Source organism: Sander lucioperca, chromosome 20 (genome assembly GCF_008315115.2).
Source record: "Sander lucioperca isolate FBNREF2018 chromosome 20, SLUC_FBN_1.2, whole genome shotgun sequence".
In the NCBI taxonomy this organism is placed as follows: Eukaryota; Metazoa; Chordata; class Actinopteri; order Perciformes; family Percidae; genus Sander; species Sander lucioperca.
This window is the reverse complement of record NC_050192.1, coordinates 6,887,034-6,908,279: the sequence shown is the minus strand read 5'-3', so window position 1 is coordinate 6,908,279 and position 21,246 is coordinate 6,887,034. Positions and strand designations below refer to the sequence as shown.

The 21,246-nt window shown below is 40.2% G+C and overlaps 2 protein-coding genes across 3 annotated transcripts in view; one reads left to right on the top strand and one right to left on the bottom strand.

Annotated features, from left to right (window-relative positions):
- The window catches only part of si:dkey-97m3.1 (fatty acyl-CoA reductase 1), a 48,458-nt gene extending 36,956 nt beyond the window's left edge, over positions 1-11,502 (top strand). The window contains exons 4-12 of the mRNA XM_031313432.2: positions 2,251-2,430; positions 3,396-3,573; positions 4,848-4,892; positions 4,977-5,095; positions 6,549-6,616; positions 8,762-8,933; positions 9,028-9,157; positions 10,088-10,215; positions 10,608-11,502. Of these exons, the coding sequence (XP_031169292.1) occupies positions 2,251-2,430; positions 3,396-3,573; positions 4,848-4,892; positions 4,977-5,095; positions 6,549-6,616; positions 8,762-8,933; positions 9,028-9,157; positions 10,088-10,215; positions 10,608-10,770 (1,183 nt within the window). The 3' untranslated portion in view covers positions 10,771-11,502. The remainder of the gene's footprint in view (positions 1-2,250; positions 2,431-3,395; positions 3,574-4,847; positions 4,893-4,976; positions 5,096-6,548; positions 6,617-8,761; positions 8,934-9,027; positions 9,158-10,087; positions 10,216-10,607) is intronic.
- Positions 11,503-13,871: 2,369 nt separating this feature from the next.
- On the bottom strand, positions 13,872-20,534 carry LOC116060056 (endoplasmic reticulum-Golgi intermediate compartment protein 2-like). Of its 2 annotated transcripts, none has more exons than XM_031313434.2 (14): positions 20,386-20,534; positions 19,501-19,633; positions 18,834-18,942; positions 18,653-18,699; positions 18,479-18,546; positions 18,286-18,326; positions 17,758-17,859; positions 17,508-17,603; positions 16,310-16,365; positions 15,794-15,892; positions 15,406-15,503; positions 15,133-15,295; positions 14,858-14,937; positions 13,872-14,671 (listed from the first exon to the last, which is right to left on the bottom strand). In XM_031313434.2, the coding sequence occupies exons 2-14, from the start codon at positions 19,604-19,606 to the stop codon at positions 14,591-14,593; spliced, it is 1,146 nt and encodes a 381-aa protein (XP_031169294.1). In that variant the 5' UTR covers positions 19,607-19,633; positions 20,386-20,534; the 3' UTR covers positions 13,872-14,590. The 2 variants fall into 2 exon arrangements, with proteins under 2 accessions (XP_031169294.1, XP_031169296.1); XM_031313436.2 differs by lacking the exon at positions 20,386-20,534 and adding an exon at positions 19,066-19,173 and having other exon boundaries at positions 19,501-19,618.
- Between the last annotated feature and the right edge of the window lie 712 nt (positions 20,535-21,246).

Genomic DNA, 21,246 nt, shown 5'->3' with positions numbered 1-21,246 from the left:
CCATGATGTCTCTCTCTTTCTCATGGGTGGGCCAAATTCTCTGGGTGGGCAAAGCAGAGAAAGGGGAGGTAACCTTCCTCCTTATGACATCATAAGGAGCAAGATTCCAGATCGGTCCATCTGAGCTTTCATTTTCTCAAAGGCAGAGCAGGATACCCAGGGCTCGGTTTACACCTATCGCCATTTCTAGCCACTGGGGGACCATAGGCAGGCTGGGGGAATGCATATTAATGTTAAAAACTTCATAAAGTGACATTTTCATGCCATGGGACCTTTTTTAAAGACTAATGTACAGAATTTACAGAATAAAATATAGAATAAATAGAATGTGAAATAAACGGTAGGGAGATGAGACGTGTGTGTGTGTGTGTGTTGGAACAGAGTAAGCAGTGCAGGTTAGTATATAAAAAATAGTGCAGAGTGTTGCTAATAGCAACAGGTATGATAATAATTAGTGTATACACTATCCGGTATGTGGTGAAATGTGAATGGGTAGTTGACAGTATGGATATGAGAGGCAGTGAGGTGGTGCTGTATAGTTTAGATCAGATCTATACAGTTCTGTAGTTGTTGCATCCAAAAAAAGCAAAAACCAAAGGGTGATGAGTCTGATGCAGGAAGGGGCACAGCGGTGCATCCATCTTTTTCTCCGGGCGTGACGTCCTGCATGTGCTCCCAGAAGGTAGTGGGAAGGCGACATGCCCACGCACAGAGCTCGTCCTCTAATAACCCCCACCACGCTCCCTATGACTCTCACCACTTTGCTTGTATCACCTGCCCACATCTGATTCATGCCGGTGGACCCATCACCCACCACGCACTCCATCTCCTGTCGCGCAACCCACACACAGCCAGAGAAGCATTCTGCCTCGCAGACCCTCCATGTCTCTTACTGTCTCCTCCGGCAAAAAGTGGTCTCTGTATGCTATTGCACCTCCACTCCAGAGCTGACACAGATCCACTGCTGAATGCTGAAGGTTTACCAAGTGATGGAGAGGTGTTGGTGTGTGTGGCCCACAGGAGGTTAGCGCTGCAACGTCCTGGATAAAACGTGAACCACAATTTGGCTTTCTCAATTCTTTGGGAAAATCCTATATAAGTGTGATTCTGTAATCAGAATTGTCAGGAGAAGAGTTGATACATGTCAGTGGAAGGGTTTTATTGATTTTGACTGATCAATCAGGTCAACAGAATCTAGATTAACTGTATAGTTAATGTGTATACAGTATATACATGTAGAGAACATTAACTAGAACTACTGTATTTTTAGAGTTTGGTCATTGTTGTACTTGTTGGCGTAGTTTCTTAAGATTTTAGTGTTTTGGACTGTTGGTCAGGTAAAGCAAGACATTTGTTAGCTGTAAATTGGGCTGTGGGAGTTTGTGAGGAGTATTCACAATTTCCTGGCATTTTTAGACTAAGTGATTATTGGTTAATCAAAAATCTACAGGTTATTAGCATAATTAATAACATAATTAAGCTTGGTTCTGGCTCACTTAGCTATTTCTTTCACCATGTTACTCTGTCTCCCTCTTTGATTTGTTTCAGTTTTTGCCCCCGCTGCATAGACGCACTTCATCACATGGTGTAATGCAGTCTTGTCAGTTATTGAAGCAATTTATGGAGCGGATCTTCCCGCTAACGCAAATGTGACAGAATTTTAACAACACTCTTAAGAGGAGGAAAAAAAGAAGAAACCTCAGTAAAGGCTGTCTCTTTTAGGACAGACATGTAGAAATTGTGTGAAGGTGTGAACGATGAATTAGTACTGGCCTGTACTGTACATCAAGTGCCCGTGGCTGGTCGAGTGGTAGTATGAGCTAAAAGCTGTGTTCAGTGGAAATAATGATGAGACTTAACACATTTATGAGGAGAGCAGATGTTTCTCCCCACTCTCGTTCTGTCTCTCCCTCCTGTTTGATTTTGTGTCTCAACCTCCTGTCCTGTCATTCTGCTCAGGCTTATAATCATGCTCTGCAGATTCTTACTAGTCTGCATATTCTCATTTGAATGGAAAACCCTAGTCAGCAAACAAACGTTCTTGCATGCAAACACCCAAACAGAGATATTAGCAGTCTGGCAAATATGCACACACCCTCAAAGCCTTTTCCCTGAAATACATTTAATCTCACACGCAAACCTTTCTTTCTCTCATGCACTCACTCACTCACTCACTCACTCCTACTCATTCGCACACCCTTTCTTCTCACACAGACACTTGACACTGTATATCTCTCTTCTCTCTGGCAGACATGCCCTGCAGCTGAATGTGATCGCCACACAGCAGCTCCTCAGCCTGGCCCAGCAGATGAACCACCTCGAGGCCTTCATTCACGTCTCCACCGCTTATGCAAACTGCAACCGCAAGCACATCGACGAGGTCATCTACCCGCCACCTGTCGAGCCCAAGAAACTCATCGAGTCTCTCGAGTGAGTGGATGTAGGGCTGGTTTTTGAGCCCCGAAGACGTGGACTCAATTCTAGCTCAGTTCGACTGTTTCTGAAGTCCAATAATTTACTTAAGAGTTCATAAAACGTGTTGTCTGCCATGCCTGAAAAGCCAAGTTGTATCCACTTTTTTTTCAGTACTCATACAAAGAAATGCCAAAGTTAATCTCAGTAATATCCTGATTCCCTCATAAGGTCAGGAAATATCTGATTTAAAAAATGGCTAAACCAGACCAAAGAAGAATCTGCCACAACATTGTTTTTCAATCTTGACATTTTCAGGACTCAATGCCACTGACACGTTTCCTGAGGCTTGAGTTTAATAGCCTTGTTCCAAAACACTAAATCACCGCCCACATCTTTTCATTTGTTCAGTGATTCAAACCGAACGCATAGAAAGAAGTGAAATAAAGTGAAAATTCAGTCTCTATCGGACTAACCCAGTCCAGAAATTCACTGTGAATGATGAAGCATAAATGGGCTCCAGAGAAAAAATATATTGCTTCTACATGAAGCACACAGGAAGCTTAATTTCCTTGTGTGTGTTGAATACCAGTAGAGCCAGTTTAATTAATAACGTGGAGATGTAGAAGACTATCAACACTTTGGAAAGACCTTTTTTACTGCCTCTATTTGAGTACAGATGGAACTTAAATGTCAATCATCTTTATCATTTTAATCATTTATATGACCATTTATTAGAATAAATGTACAGGCCATCTCAAATACACTATGCATTTGTAAATGATAAATTACCAAATGGTGTCTGTACCAATCTGACGGCCCAGAAGATAATGGACTCATTTCAGACAAAGCTGACAAACAGTATTATACCCCTTAATAGTAAATAACGTTACCCAAATGGGTCAAAGATCAATATGGAATACAAGAATAAGAAGTACCACAGTACCATGCGTGCTGACCGAGGCCTTCATGTCTTTCTTCAGGTGGATGGATGACGGCATTGTGCGCGACATCACGGCACGGCTCATCGGCGACCGGCCCAACACGTACACCTACACCAAAGCCCTGGCTGAGTATGTGGTGCAGCAGGAGCAAGACAAGCTTAACATCGCCATCATCAGACCCTCCATAGTGGGAGCCAGCTGGCAGGAGCCTTTCCCAGTGAGTCCACCGAGTATTGTTTTTGTCTTGCAGAGCTAAAGGACTTTCACACATTGTACTGAAATATATGCCTGTGGTTAATGTTAATCAATGCGTTTTAGTGTGCGTAATCCTTCCCAGGTCAATGTGCTGCTCCATATGGGTTTCATTTTAAGTGAGCCAAGGATTACTGCAAATTGGTAAATATCTTGGCTGAAGACCTGTGTGACTCAAGGGTTACAGCTGTTGGGCTGGGAGAGGTGAGGAGGGCTGAAATGGGACACCGGGGGGGGAAGATATGCTGACACACTGACTGTCACATTGAGTGTGTGAAGTTGAGAGAGAGAGAGAGAGACAGAAGTTCATGTAAGGGCCAGAGGACTTGACTGGACTCTGAAAGTTGAACGTTATGAGCTGCTTTCAGTCAAGCTGCTGGTGCTGCATCTTTCAACATTTGCATTTCACATAACTGACTATTTAAATTACTTTGCACTTACTGCTAGAAGTAGATAAAAAAATACCAGCCACTATTTCACCTGTAATCCCTACATAAAGTATCATTTTTGTGATCTTCAATTAAAAGTGGTTAGTGATAAACGCCCAAATCATCTGTAATTTTTCAAAAAACAAAGGAAAGTCCTTGTTTATCTGGCGTCAGGGAAATGTAGGCCAGTGTGTGCACTGGGACTCTGCAGTTCCTGGCTCTGTGCTCGGCCTTTAGTTGTAAGCTCAGACTGGTTGCGACTCTTCAAAAGGCCTCACTCGCATTTGGCCATGCAATCGCCTTGGCAGCTCATGCCAGTAGGTGCTGTGAGGCAGTGGGGAGATGGTACTGCCTAGTTAGGTTTTGTGTGGTTCGTTTTACGACCACAATATGCATCTAGTTGCAAAATATAAAATCTATCTGCCACTTTAGCTGGGCATGAAGCCATCAACAGATTGTAATGCTGCTAAAAACATCTCATGCACTTTATCTGCACCAGAGCATTATTAGACTCGGGGCAAGCCTCGGCCGCTTAATGGCTTTTTGTCCCACACGTTAGAAACTGCAGCAGTCTATAACCACTGGTTTCATCCATTTTTAATGCACTCTAATTGAAGTCGACAATCTCGGTTTCCCAGCGTCCCCTGTTCTCCCAACGCAGGAAGTAACATAACCCTGAACAGCTGATTCAGCACATGTAAACTTAACCACATATGTGGTGTTAGGATATCTATAAATATAAATTAACATTATATCTGACTCGAGAGAAAGCTCTAAGGATTTACTCGTTTTCTCTCCTCTTACACCTCAGGGTTGGATCGACAACTTCAACGGGCCAAGTGGAATCTTTATAGCTGTAAGTAGAAGGGTTAAAACTCAAACCTTTTCAACACGCAGACATGTTTTGGAGTCCTAAGACTAAGTGTTCTTCTATACTTAGGCTGGAAAGGGGATCTTGCGCACTATGAGAGCCAACAACGACGCAGTGGCTGACCTGATCCCTGTGGATGTAGTCATCAACCTCACACTGGCTGCTGGCTGGTACACCGCTAAACACAGGTTAGTGCCACACCCACAGGTTTGTTTAACATCTGTAAACCTGGGTCCCTACTCTTAAAGGACAAGTTCACACTTTTTTCAAGTCTGACAGGTCTTTTTAGTTAGAAACTGCTGTGAAGAGATGGTAAGAGAGAATGTTGTACTAAAAAGGCTGTAGATGTGAAGGTACCCACTTTATTTGTTTTGTGCAAAAATATATTCGGAGGTAGACGGACTGGATTTTCTCTCCCCTCACTTACACTGGAAACGCATACGGAATGGATCTTTTAATGGTCAGTATGAACAGGAGGGTTGGTTACAGCGAGCAAAACAAGTTTCAATGTTCATACGGGCAACTGACGGACTTGAAAAATTGTGAACCTATCCTTTTAAATGTTTTTCAGATAAAACAAGTATATGTATATACGCTAGTATGTCAAGGATGTTGAAAATTCAGCTAATTTTATATATTGCTCAAGGTTTATGTGTAGATTGGTTAGAATTAACTTGTCTTTTTATGCATGAACATTTTTATCGACAAGTCAAGCATCTTTAACCTTCACTCAATATTCTTTCATTTTAAACATTATGTAGATCATAAAATCATATGTAGAAATATATTTGTGTTGAATGTTGTGTGTGTATATACTGTATATGCTGCCATCTTATTAGACCTAAAACTGCTAACTGTTTGTTTGTTTTTTTCAAAAAGAAAAGCATGCATTAAGTTTTATAAGACTGTGGGGTACTCCTTGATATGTTATGTCCATCCAGACCACAGTGAAAAACCACAGATATATTTTAAAAAATATTAGTTTTTCAAAATATTAGTTCTCCTGGTAGAAGAAACTTGATACTCTGCATCGCAGCAGAAACCTGGTGTCACTGTTTAACACGCACGCTGCTTGAAAGCCATTAAAGTTTAACAAACGCCTTTAATTACTTAGTCTGAAGTGAGAAAATGTTTTACAAGAAAGGTACCTTTATGATTAGAGTCCAAACTGTAAAATCTCATACTAGCTACTTGTGCTATCCCCAAAAACGGCATGTTTAAACAAAGGAGCTGTGACATCAACTTAAATTAAGAATTAGGATATTTACAGATAAAAGAAATGCGGGGGTGAAACCTTTTTGAACCCTGGAAAAGAGTACACTAAGACATAGCTACAATAAACCTGATAACAATGGTTTTTTTGAGATCTAAATTACATTCAAAGGTATTTCGTAAAGGGAAACATGGATCATATCTCACAAATGTAATAATGAAATTACCGTTACCAACTAGTTATGTGATTATACCAGTCCAAAGGTCTGCATGTCTTGTCTCAGTAATAAACACTCACAATTACCGTTGTTTAAAATCACTTTTATAGCACTTAGTTTCATAGCTTACTACTCTCACAGTCCAGGAAATATAGACGAACATGTGTTTTTTTTTTTTATTGGTGTTGTGACCTTCTCCCACACCTTGCAGACCTAAACCAGCTCTGGTGTACAACTGCACGACCGGCGGCATCAACCCGTTTCACTGGGGAGAGATCGGTAGGTACATTGTTGTCATGCTTAAAGGTAATAGAAAATTGTCTGCGCCTGCTGGCTATCCCACAATATTGCGGTCCTGTTCATCATCACAAATGAATACTCCAGTGTTGTGACATAACGACAGTGTGATGTAGTTGAGTTGTGTTTGTGGTTGGGACTCTTGTGGGGAGTGTCTGCCACCTGCTGGAAAGAGACAGAAGATGGATTTAACATTTGTAGTGTAAGTAACCGTGCGTTCATGGGCATCGGAAAAAAAAAATTTCCCAGTGAAAACGTCATCATTCACGTCACTTCATGTGGGAATCAGAGGTGGGGAACTGGGGCTAGATTTTGCTAACAGAGTTTCCCAGTTGGTGACGCGTTGTTGACAACTGACGTACAGAAACATGGCCGACGATCGTTCAAATGTGTTGGAAGAGTGAGAAACTTTTCCTAAATATAGAAAATTCACGCATGCATGTAATATATTTTGCCACTGTCCACAATGTGCTATCGATTGGTTTCAACAGAGTAACTTAAATTTGTTGTAAAAGTTGTGTGCTATTGCCAGTAACAAGTAAACCAATTCATGTCAAGTAGGCGCTCGCATAAGAAAACGGCAGCAAATCTTTGTTATTGTGGCCTCCATGTTTTCACACACCTGATGCTCTAGGCCATATAACTGTTTTGGAACGTCCTCACAGTAAAAAAAAAACTTGTTTTATCAATTAAAACATTTAATTCCATTTTTATAGGTTTGAAGAGCTGAGATAACATTAATGGTGCAAGAAGGGTGAATCCTACTTCTGATGAGGTTGGCATCTGTCGTTTTAAACCAAACATTTGAAAAACTCTGGATTTTCACGGAATACAGTACAGTTATTCCTGTCCCCCTCAGGATTAATCGTAACCACTTCGGTGACTTTATTCTAGAATCCGCATCAGGTCAGAATTTTAAAATGAGAGGGGCCCTCTCTTTTCCATTTCCTCTTAGATTAGCAAACATGCTCTCTTCCCAGAGGAAATTGCAACCAGATGGATAGTAGCGGGATTAGGTGTCATTGCTGCAACTCACTGTTATGAAAGAGGAAACGTGTATTCTAATCTCGCTGGCCCAATTGAGATTTTTTTTTCTGGTTATGAAATTTAAAAGATAAGTAAAGGAGGGTCCAGCTCCTTGTTGCAAGAATTGTGGGTACTCTGGGAGAGTAACAATAAAACGAAACTGGGCCAGACCTCGAAGGGCAGCTCAAGGTTAGCGGCGATACTCCAGGCTGCGGCCACAGCTGGCTGTCAGCTCGGATCTGATCATCTCGGCCCCTGCAACCACTACATATCTGTTGCCATGGAAACGGAACAGTGCAAGGCCTTGTTTGCGTGCGTGTGTGTATGTGTGTGTGTGATGTAATGTCTGTAGTCACATGGCTGCCCTCTGTATCTGTGGATGGAGGAGGAGGGACCGGCTGTGCTGCCCAGTGGGGGTAGTCTTTGTATGGCTGCTTTCCCCCTGATATTCCCCCAGAAATGAAAATCATGCAGTGATTAAGGCCATCTATGGTTCCTGGAAGTCATGGTCCTAGTATAGAAACTGTAATTTGTGTGTTTACCTATTTGTTACCCATTGTTTCTGGTCAGTGGATGTTGATAACCTGGATGATTTGAAACTGATTTAAAGGACCTTTTCATCATGAGATCCCCACTTTGAGAGCAAGGCTCGCCATTGTTTGTGCCTCTCATATTACCATTACATTAAATTCACAGAGCTAAGCATCTGATTTTCCCAACAACAACAAAACTGGTGATCTTGAACTTTTTTTTTTAAGATTTTTTTTTTTTGGCATTTCTGCCTTTTTAATGGATAGGACAGCTAGATATGAAAGGGGAGAGAGAGGGGGGAAGACATGCAGGAAATTGTCACAGGTCGGACTCGATCCCTGGACCTTCCGTGTCGAGGAATAAACCTCTATATATGTGCACCTGCTCTACCAACTGAGCTAACCCAGCCACAGTGATCTTGAACTCTTACCACTGTTGGTGAAGGTGTTTCTAAAATCCTTTAAAGACTCTTCTAACCATCTGGATGAGAAATTATTTTACCCTCTTTGCCTTTTATCTAAGAGATGAAGACTGTATTTTGTTGAACTAATCCCCTGCACCTTTTTGCAGAGCACCACGTGATGTTGTCCTGGAAGAGGAACCCGCTGGAACAGGCTTTCCGCCGGCCCAACACCAACATCACCTCAAACTACCTGATCAACCAGTACTGGATCCTGGTCAGCCACAAGTTCCCTGCCCTCATCTATGACTTCTTCCTTCGACTCTCTGGACAAAAGCCGCAGTAAGACTCACAGCTGTCTGTCGTAATTTGAAATCTGAAAGAGTTCATGTGTGTAGTTACCTCTGACCCCCCCCCCCTCCCTCTCTTGCTGTAGGATGATGCGCATCTTCAATCGTCTGCACAAGGCAATCGGCCTGCTGGAGTATTTCAGCAGCCGGGACTGGGAGTGGAACTCTGAGAACATGAGCATGCTGATGAACCAGCTAACCCCAGAGGACAGGAAGGTACGCTTATCCACATACATGCTGCCAGTTTGGGCCGATGATCTACCCTCTAAACTTATTTAGGAACCAGATTGTTTGATCCAGTCTGAACAAGTAATTTGCTTCATCTGACATCATCTAAATCTAATTGCTATAAACCCCTTCTCACCCATCTGATGCATGTTACAACAAACTAAAATGCATTGGTAGAAAATGACGTAGACATCTGAAGTACAGAGTACAATGTTGAGCTACTTGTACTGTATTTTACATCTTATGCCACTTTATACTTGTATTTCACTTGATTTCAGAGGGAAATATTGTACTTTTTAGTGTACTTTATCACCAACTTTATTACCAGTTACTTTGCAGAAGTGTTGCATACAGAGCATGATTAATAATTGATAATGATGAATTAATAATAATGAATGAATAAATATTAATTCATGCTTTAGATAAAACTACCCAGTAGTATATAATATAAAGTACATTTGCTCCACATTGATGAAATACACCATTGTGTATTTGCTGCTTGTAGGTTAATGCCTCGGTCACAACAATCCAATAACGTAGATCTAATACAACATTCTGAAGCAGCCGTGCTCCATAATTACTCCTTTTTACTTTTGACACTTTAAGTACATTTTACTGATAATACTGTCCTTTTTACTCTTTTGTGGTATTGCTACTTTTACTCAAGTAAAGGATCTTAGTACTTCTTTCACCACTGAAGACATAATTGCTTCTTCTATTTAACTCTAGTATAGTTAAAGGAGCAAGCAGTTTAGAAAATATTCCCTCTGCTCTCTCTCTACATTATAATAGTATTAGGGAGTATATTGCTCCATCTAGTGAGTGAGAGTGGGATTTCACATTTTATTTTTCTATTACAAATGAAAGAGCTTTGGTTTGTCTCAACTCTCTACTAACTCTTTTTTTTCTATCTTGCAGACATTTAACTTTGATGTGCGCCAGTTGAACTGGCCCGAATACATCGAGAATTACTGCATCGGCACCAAGAAGTATGTCCTGAATGAAGACATGTCTGACATTCCTGCTGCCAGGCAGCATCTGAGGAAGTAAGTCAACAAGAGTGCAACATAAATACAACATGAATAGTAGGCGGTCAATCTGTCCAACCAATGGACTTAGTAAATAACAGGCATTTCAGCCCAGTGGTAAGTGTTTTGACAATAACATCAGACACCAAAGAAATGTTATTTTCAAAAATTCAGTTGAGCAGAGATGCCCCTATCTATCTCTACATTACTCATCCATGTCTTAAATTTAAATTGGCTTGCTTGTCATTTTAATGCAACATTGAATATTGTCCTTTTTAGGTTTGAGATAATCCTCCTTTCTATGTACTCTCTTAATAGGCAAGATGGATACTAGTTTGCACAAAAGTCAACTTAAACACACTTTATAAAAAAAACTAATTTTTCTAAAACATTCCTCCTCTCTTTCCCAGACTGAGGAACATCCGCTATACCTTCAACACCCTGTTGGTCGTTTTCATCTGGAGGGTGTTTATTGCCCGCTCCCAGATGGCCAGAAACATCTGGTACTTTGTGGTCAGCCTCTGTTTCAAGTTCCTCTCCTACTTCCGCGCATCCAGTACCATAACCAACTGAGTCTTCCTCACCGCCTCAAACCAGATACAGCAGCCCTCTGCCTTTAGCTGTCAGCAGGATGCAACATCTGAGACTCTGACCATCCACAATAGACACTCTAAATCCTTCTGTTAGTGTGGATTAGCTGGGGGCTCTCTACAGGTGGGAGGCTGCAGTTGTGTGAAGCACTCAGAAGGGAGAAAAGAGGTCTACTAGCCATGAGTTATTTGTTTAGTTCAGAAATCAGTAACTGCACTGTTCAGTCACCAGACCCGTCCAAAAGATGTTGTCATTCATGTTGTACCTACCGTTTTCTTCTCAAAGTGGCCAATTATATATGCAACAATAAGCCTTTTGTGTGACTTCGTGTGATTTGTTTTCATACTTGAAATATGGCAGTGCTTCACTGGCGGACGATTTCTATAAGATTATTTTGGTTCTCTGTTTTTTACTGTGGGAAAATCCAATTCCTCTCTTTACTTGTTTACTTGTCTTTGTCTTGCATTGTGTGTATCTACTGCCTTTTTAAGATTACACCCCAAAAACTAACTGGTGGTTGTCTGTCTTAAGGTCATTCCACAGATTGAGACTAGTATTTAAGCTAAATTCTGACTCCACAAAACCGTATCACTACTTACACCAAAACCTACAGATCTGCCATCTTCCCTGCTGTCGAGGTTGTCCCTTATTTACTATAACAAACAATAATGTCAGTATGTCTCTGAACATAAACGTTGTTTGTTTGAATTCTCACCCACTTTTTGCCTGTTTGTACAACAGTTTGTACTGAAACTAAGTTTACTACTTTTACATATTTATACTTGCGTCAAAGGCTGATATATGTGGTAGACCTTGGCATATATATATATATATATATATATATATATATATATATATATATATATATAAAAAAAAGAAAGAACATCAGAGTCAAGTTTATTTGTATAGCCCAGTATCACATTGTACAATGTCTCCCAGCAGTCCAACTTTTATAAGAAACTCTCCAAAACCTCAAGGCATTTCAAAGAGGTTCCCCCCCCCCCTTTCTCCTTAGTCTGGTAGGGGTGAAATAGGAGCCACAGGTGGAAAAGTTACAAATTGTAACATCACAAGTTATAGTTGGACATGCCAGGAACAATGGGATTTTAAGAGATCCAACGCTAATGCAGTAAATCCAAAATGAAGAATGGGTCCAGCCAATCAGTGGTTCACATGTGCAAGAAGGTACGTGAGGTTGGGGGACCAAGCAGGCAATTTAGTGGTGTAGGGAGTCGGGTCACTTGAAAGATGGAGGATTGGATGGAGTGTATTGGTGTTAAATTTGAGTCACAGTGGTAACCAACGGTTTCTCTGAAAAATGATTACTTGGTGATATCTGGAAAAACCCTATAGGTCTCTTGACAACACATTCGGAGTGTTTTGAAAAACCTTGGGACTCCTCAAGCTACCTGGATGAAAAGATTTAAGAGTTACAACCCAAATTGTAACACTTTAATTTATTTTTTATTTTTTCTTCATCCCAACGAAGAGCCTTCAGTCACCTAGATAAACGGTCTTAGGAAACCATTGCAACTTGGGGAAACCAGTTTAAAATGTTTTTATCCTGCAGCAGACAAAATGTTTTCATCCATATGGCTAAAAGAGGTTTCTTGAAATGTCTTCAGAACGTTTTTCAAATCCTGCTCAGTCTGTTTTATTAGAGAAAAGGATGGTCACCGCTGTGATTCAAATGTGGTTTTTTTTAAAGGTTATTTTTTGGGCATTTTAGGCCTTTAATTATATAGGACAGCTGAAGACATGAAAGGGGAGAGAGAGAGGGGGATTGACATGCAGCAAAGGGCCGCAGGTCGGAGTTGGACCTGCGGCCGCTGCGTCGAAGAGTAAACCTTTATATATGGGCACCTGCTCTACCAGGTGTGCTACCCATGCGCCCTGTGATTTGAATGTAATGCTAATATATGAGGTACAAACTGAGGAGACCCAGCTCCTCCAAAGCGACTGCAGCAGGCTAGCAAGGAAGAAGCCAGCAGGGCACTGAGGAGATGGTATATGCCATGTGAAGATGAAGGCACTATTGACTGAAGATTTTTTTTTTTTAGTTCTTGAGGCAGGCCTCTGGATACTGAGGTCATGTTTGTTAAAAATTGCTAAGAAAGATCATAAATGTATATGTTAAGGAAGACCATGAATTAGCAAGGCTACTGTGTTGAAAACTCGAGAAGAAAAAGAGCATTTTGGCTTCTATAAGTAAGAAAAGTGTGACAGTTTTCAAAGTGCTTTAGACAGCTAGTAAACAGGACAGACAATTTATTGCAATAGAGTTGGTGTCATCTGCATCGGAGCGAAAATTCATTCATCGTTAAAGTCTGCCGAACAGAAATTTGAAAAGTAGTGGACCAAGTACGGAGCCTTGAGGTACAGTATGCCTTACCTGATGGGGAGATGGACTACTATTTTTAAGAAAGTCAAACTGTCCTATGTTTGCCTGGACCTAAATCACAAAAGCGCTAGGTTGTAAACAAAGGACTTAAGGCTATCCTCGTATTGCATTCTTGACCCCAGTTTAGAAGATCTGTAAATTGCTTTGTGACTACCAAAAATTGTATTTGACCGATCTTTGCTTGGTGAGTGTCGTCAGGATTCCACCACAGAGCTTCCCACAGAGTCTACCAAAAGTGTTACGTGTGACAGGCAAGTCTGATTTATCCAAAACAAATGAGAAAACTGTGTACAGGATTGTATGTGTTGCAAGGTTTGACTCTTGACAGAATACAAATAAGTTATAAGCCTATATGGGAGAAAAAGGGACACAACTAAATAAATGTTTATGCAAAGCCCATGTCTGTGGTGTAATCATGGTAAATGTCCTTAATTTCAGAGGGGATAATGAACCAAAATGTCTGCAGCCGTACGAGGCCTGTATATTAAGTGGTATCATCAGAATTGTTCTTAGAGTTATTGTAATGGTGTTGTTACTGTTTGTTTTTTTGCTCCTCTGTATGCGTTTCACAACAAAGTGCTGTATGCAAATCAAATGCAGTCAGAGCTAGGTTGGTCCAGGAAACCCCAGACTGGAGCTTCTGTTACTGTATGTAACAAAACAGCAACACATAGCCAATGACTTTCTGGGGTCATTTACAAAATGTTTGACCACCTTTTATTCCCTGTTCAATCTGCTTGGCAAAACTGAAATTAATTAGAAGTGAAAGTGTGCTGCAGCCCATTAAACTTTACTTCTACCTCACCATGTAGTTTCTTTACAAAACCTCAAAATTACCAGTCACGTTAAAACTCATTCTTTTGGCCTTTTGATAAAGGGTTTTAAAAAATGCTGGCATTTCAGCTGCATAGAAATAATTACAAGCTATTACAAAGATTGGGATGACAATACTAAATTAGTGCAGTCAACCTCTCCAAACTTGACTAGAGTATTTGAAGACCATCCACATCTTTTTTGACTTAACTGAAGATTTAAATGTTTTCCACACAGTAATCCTTTGAAACAAATCCTCACTTGTATTTTTGAATTTGTGGATATTTAAACTTTAATGGACAATCGGTACAAACAATCAGCTGTATGTGCTATACAGCATGTGGAACAGAAAGCCTACCACATTTCTAAAGGAACAAACCCCATCACAGAAAGGAAATCTTCAAACAACACATGTATAACTGCAGTCACAGGCAGCACATTTCCTGAAGTGCAACAATATGATGTGAACTTACTATTTGCAAGTTTACAGTGTTTAACAGACAGCTTTACCTTCAGTAGAATAAACACAATTTAATGACATATTGATGACATTTGGCGATGACCAAAAGCCTGGTCACTGAAAAACAGCTAGTCCTGAGGGCCATTGTCAGCCAACAAAGGAGTCTGGTGATTGTTTAGATTGTTCATCTGGTTGTGTAGCTGCACGTCCTGAAATAGATTCAGTACAAGTCTATTATATCTGCTTCATGGTGAAGTTTACAGTAATTTAATACAGACAGAGAAACAACTCCTTCTGATATGACAGTAATGGAGACAGCCTGTTTATTGGGCAAGAGGAGACCTGTATTTTGAATGTGTTTTGTAAAGACCACAGACTGTGTGGTAAAGACTCACCTCTCTGGGCCTGTAGACTCCAAGTTTGAGGCGACAGCAGATCGCATCAAAACAGAAGCCAACAAGCCCATGGAGCATGCCTTTAAAGAGAGAGGAACACACGGCGATAAATGGATGAATTCAGACACATAACAAAATCACATTTTAAGTAACCTTTATGTAGTGTATTCAGTTTACTTTGAAATAAAAAGCCCAGAATCCTAGCTCCATACACATTACTTATTTGTACTATCCCTGCTAAATTGACAAAAATTTGCAGTTGAAACCAGACTTGCCTGTTGTGGAGAATATACCCCCAATGATGCCGCACAGTCGCACCAGGAACTGCCACAGTGGCATATGCTGTTCGCTGACCGTCACCATCAGAGAGCTGGTGTCGTACTTGACAAAGATGCCGGAAACGCCGTGACTGCCCGCTGCATGGTTTATCACCCTCTCCTTGGAAACAGACCGTATGGTAGTAAGTATTATCTCCGGTTTCTTTTTAAACCCCTCTGTCCATCCCTCATCTTGCTTCTTGGTATTGAGTTGTATTACTTTTCACTCACCCGCTCAGTCACAGAAAACTGGTGTGTGTCTGCAGATATCTTGTATGTGTTCAGTCTGGTTGGAACCACTGTGATGAAGTACTGGAACATCTGGTTATCTGAGAAATTGCTATATTTTAGGTTTTTACATTCATTTCAAAAAGGACAAATATGTAAAATACAGCTGAAGAAACTCACAATGAAACGTAATCAACTCCATCATAGTGCTACTTGTAATAGAAACCTCTTTCCAATCATACCTACTTAGCAGTGATCGTCCAAGGTGAGCTAAGGACAGTTTAAGTCAACTCACGATTCAATAAATATCTCAACTCGTCATTAATTCTGCAGGAAAGTCACATCATATGTGTTATGCTCTCCTATCTCTTGAAACATAACAGTAACTTACTGTTATAGGTGATTTTCTCTGTGCCGTCCAGAGGATTGATGATGCCCGGTATCTCCTCCCCAAAAGATAAATGGTCTATTCGATGGGAGAAGTTGTACGCTAAAATGCAAAGATGAGAGGGAGCTCAGGTTCAATAAAGGCTGTGGAGAATCACTGAACAAGCTCTACGTGAACCTCGAGTAAAATGTACTCTGCACTTGAAGACCTGTATATAGTTGCTGTTCAAAGTTTGTCTACAAATCAGTCACTGATATTTTGAATGAGGAAGAAAACCGAGTGTGATAACTAATAACATATCTAACAATTAATAGTGTTATTGATGTAAAAATTGGCTTTCATATTCAGGGAAATGACATGCCCTGAGGGAGACGTATGCAACAAACATCTTTCGTCTCCTTTTTCCTAAATTTAGCAGTCATAATTTAGTTTGCACCACGAGCAGATTATTTACAAATTCTTACTTCTAAACAAGCCAAAGAAACACATGCAAGCATAATTAGAAGAACAGTTACGTACTCTCGTGGCTCACAAAAGCTGCGATATGGGCATGACCCTGAGGATGGTGAATGGGCCTGAAAAAAACGAGGTATTAGAGGACTGGTGTCAACAACTGCTCTATATAAACTTGGCACAAAAAGTAAGGAAATGTGTGTTTGGTAGATTATTTCTCTGTGGTAACAATGCTTTTGGCAATAAATCTTATACCGTTGGAAAGCCTGTTTAGTTCCCTTTCAAGTGGTTCCCCATTTGTAAGGAACATGCATTTGTGGGATGAGCAGCAGTATGTGGGTTGCGCCCATGAAAGATTTGCCAAATCTTCTCCGCCATTGCCAAACAGGTTATTTTGCTGTTGCTATTGACACTTGTTTTGAGCTTCTGGTACCTCCAGGTGCTGCCAATCAGGTGCCTGATTTAGAGATGAGATTCTGCAACCAGTGGCAATCCCATATCTCCACAGTCTGGGACCGAACTCTATCCTCCAAGATGACAACGCTCGCCCCCACAGGGCGGGGTTTATCAGAGACTACCTCCAGAATGTGGGAGTGGAGAGGATGGAATGGCCTGCCAGCAGTCCTGACCTCAACCCCATTGAACACTTCAGTTCAGCTTGGGCGTGCTGTTCGTGCCAGAGTGACCAACACAACCACGTTGGCTGACTTGCGACAAATGCTGGTTGAAGAATGGGATGCCATCCCACAACAGTGTGTGACCAGGCTGGTGACCAGCATGAGGAGGAGGTGCCAGGCTGTTGTGGCTGTGTATGGTTCTTCCACACACTACTGAGGCTCCTGTTAGTGAAATGAATAAATTGTTAAATTGCCAATATGTCTCGTTTCTTCAAACTTCAATCATCCAATCCACCAAACACCAAACGAATCAATGGCAGAATAACCTGTTTGGCATTGGCAGAGAAGATTTGGCAAATTTTCCATGGGCGCAACCCACATACCCACATGCTCATCCCACAAATGCATGTTCCTTACAACTATCTGCACCATTTGAAAGGGAACTAAACAGGCTTTCCAACGGTATAAGATTTATTGCCAAAAAGCATTGTTACCACAGAGAAATAATCTACCAAACACAAATTTCCTTACTTTTTGTGCTAAGTTAAGTTGTGTCAGCTTTTCATATTGACACAAATTCTACATCTGGGTTGTGTTAAGAAACTCACTACAGTCTGTACATAGCTGAACAACCTCTAGTTTCTTACTTTCCCACAGTGATGTGTAGGTTTCCTGCTACCTTATTGACGTAGACATGCCCGTGTATCCTGCAAGCCTTGAGCGGCTCCATAGGGGCATCCTCCCTACACACACACACAAACACACACACACACACAATTTATTGCTTATCAGCTGTATATCTATCAGGCTGCATCATAACTGCAGAAAATAAATTGCCATTTTAATTAGCGTTAACACGAAAAAAGAGAATAGCTTGTTTGCATGTATGTAACTGACCGTGGCGGCAGTGCAGTGGGACCTCCTTTCAGAAGAGTTTTGTAGAGGACTTCCTGAAGAGCGTGTTCCTCTCTCAGCCTGTTCTGTATGAGATGCAATGTCCTGAGGACAAAAAACAGGTTGGCAACATGCAAGACAAACTACATCTGGAATGTAGATATGCAACTCTTCCAGTTTTTCTACATAGTTTTTTTTTTATCTAAAGTTTTAACTTTGTCCCTGCAAGTTTTATCACCTTAAATACACTTTTAAGGTCTTTCAAATGACAATTACAATGCATAAGTAAACCAACTTAACCACACACACAAAAATGAAAGTAGCTGTCCGATGAGAGGATAGCATTGTTTTATATCCTACAAGAGAAACAGTGCATAATGTCAAACTGAATATAAGACATAAAACACTATATGTATCTACACAGAAGCCTTCAAATTAGATAACATCATTTTAGATACTACAAGACTTTCATAATACTTGCAGACATCCTGTTGTTAGAGTATCTCCCGGTGTGATTTTACAGCAGCTTACCTTTGCCACAGTCTCTGTCGTGGAGTTAGTTCAAAAATAACCTGAACAAACGTACAAAGAGAAGAGATGCAGTTGTAAAAAAAGTAACAGCTGCAAAAGTTGGGTGAAAAAAATGCCTCCGTGTTCTGCAAAAATCAAAAAAACAGATGCAGAATTGAACATGACCTAATGTTTGGAGACATGCTTCACTCACCGGTTCGTACTGGAGGCCACTGGATGTGATCATGGTCTCCGCCAGGTCCAGAATATCTGCTCCAACATCTGCAATCACAGACATTAAATGCATGCATAAGACTGACACATATGTACACCTATAATGCACTTCAATAAGCAATTGATCTAATGACAAAGAAGGTGTGATACTCACGCTGGCATTTCATGGCGACAGTAATGTCAATGTTTATTCTCAATTTACTGTAAATGAGGAAAATGAAGAGTGAGACTAATATCAAGTTGACAGTAATTTCCTGCCATATACTGTATATATAAGCACGTTTGTTTGGGGAAGGTTTCGTGTGATAGTTAACATTTAACAGCTCTGAAAGTACCTGGTAAAATCCTTGTCAACTTCATATTCATACTTCATCCAAGTGTCTCTATAAACAAAGAACTCTAAAATAGCCAGAAGAGCCATGGCACCAAAAGCTATCAGGGACACTGTGGATGAGACGGACAGGGTGGTTACAGCTCTGATATCTTTACTGTGTTGTTGTCTTTTTGTTTTCAGAGGAGTACTCCACAGCACTGTGGAGATAGTTCTGGCAATGCAGAGATGCTCACAAGTCTTTCAACTCGAGTCCAAGTTACTATGTCTCAAGTCTCTCGTGGTTATAATGAGTGTTGTATCAGCTGCTGCCTTTCATCCAGGCTGCTCAGAACACTACATAGCTATATATAAGAAATGTACAGCATGTAACATGTTATCATGACTCATTTATCTATGATCATACAGTATCTGCTTTGATTAGTTGTTTTGGTATATAATCAGTGTAAACAGGCTATTGCAATATGACAAAAACACCAGGAATGCTAACTGTATGTTGCCTTGTAACATGAACATACAGTACAGTACAGACCAAATATTGAGGAACTCTGTGTATCAGGAAAATATTGCTAACATTATTAACTAACCTATTTTTCACTTACAGAGCACAACCATGTAACGTGCACTGCGTCTGCGACTAACAATGCCAGACTATCAGAGGAGTGACCCACCTGTTCCTCCTGAGGCTGAGGTCTCCACGTAGCTGTCTGACACTTTGGGGAAAGCGTCCAGCTCCCTCACCAAACTCAGGGCTTTCCTCCGTGACAGACGCCTCATCTTCAGGTTCAGGGCTGCTCTCCTCCATCACATAATAAAACATCAGTGCACCCATCAGTGTTACATTAAGGACCCCAGTCTGCAACCTAACTTTATAATGATTTACTATACAAATATTTTATCAAGGGGACACACATTCATCTCATGCAATTGCCTCCATGTCCATGTGTCTACTTTCTATCATTGGAATTAACGATTTGTACGATACCACTGATGCTTGTTACATCTTAAAACACACTCTCCCTTAGTGTCTGCAATCACTCAAAGAAGTTAGCAGAAAAATATTATAATAGTATAACATTTTTCAAATATTTTTCTAAAGCTTTGTTGCCTCAGTAAAAATGTAGTTTTTGTAAATGTCTCAAAATAACATAGTAATAAAATTAAATGAAAAATATATTTAAATAAAACATTCAGTTTTTATTTATTTATCCTAAACAGACATTAATTTATTGTTTAAAATATATTATCAACAATATTACACTGGGTTATTAAAACAGCACTCATATATCACACTTGTAATTTTAATATATTGGTCCCTAAACCACAAGATACTTTGGAGCAATTTTTGTTTGATCAGACAGGCTGAATATATCATGCACTCAACACAAACACCACAGTAAATGTCACTACATAACATACTAATACACTTTACATCTCTATATAAGCACTCACTGCAATACTGCATTTTTATGATGTGTATATCAATCTACTGGCCGTTAACCGTCTCAACAAAGCAGCACAGCTTTTACAACACCGTTTATTTATAATTCATCTTACCTCTTTTATCATCTACTTAGATGTTAAATCGCGGTACAGGATCGCTGGAAGCCCTACTCAATACGTTTTAGCTGCTGTTTGTGCTGTTTGATATCTGAATTTTAGTGCACCATTATACATGCATGGTCCTGACATACAGCGGGAGCGGACTCGTGAGTGCGTAGCGTGCGCGCCCCGCACACCGTGACCGCGCAGGGACCAACGTCGCTATTCTGTCAGGAGGTGGCGCTTTAATACTAAAACCGATGCCCCTTTTTGTAGAATCATGTAAATGTGATTTTGATAAAAGAATAGACTAAATAGAAAAGAATTGGGTCCAAACAATATTCCACACACAAAACATTACAAAACAGTAATAACAAATATTTAATTACAATCGAATAGCCTAATATGTGAATAAAATACAAACTTCTATGATTCCTGTCATTAGGTCTGTACTGTAAGTATAATTTGAGATACTTGTTCTTTACTTGAGTATATCCATTTTATGCTACTACATACTTCTACTCCACTACATTTTTACTGCATTAATTATATACTAATTTATTTGATAGCTTCATCATTGTGATTATTAATACAAACTGCAACATTAAAGTGATGTACATATGAATGCATCACTAATTATAATTCAGTAATATTATATGACTATGATATGGGCCATTCGGCATATTTATTTTACTTTTGGTACTTTTTGTCTTTTGAAAGTAGCCTACAGTCAGTTTTCATGTTTTACATGTATCACACTTTGTTGCGTACAAAGGGACATTACATTTTGTAACATTAGTCCATAAACCAATCAGATGTCATATTAGTGGTTGTGAAGCACTAATGAGGTTCAAAACTTTTTTTAAAGTGGATTT

What these genes read in the sequence shown, in the direction of transcription:
- LOC116060056 (XM_031313434.2), bottom strand. Translation starts at nt 19,606, where the DNA reads ATGAGGCGTCTGTCACGGAGGAAAGCCCTGAGTTTGGTGAGGGAGCTG. An exon ending in GTGGCCTCCAGTACGAACCG is followed by an intron (nt 18,327 to 18,478) that starts GTGAGTGAAGCA and finishes ACGTTTGTTCAG; the next exon opens with GTTATTTTTGAACTAACTCC. An exon ending in GGGTATATTCTCCACAACAG is followed by an intron (nt 14,938 to 15,132) that starts GCAAGTCTGGTT and finishes CTCTCTTTAAAG; the next exon opens with GCATGCTCCATGGGCTTGTT.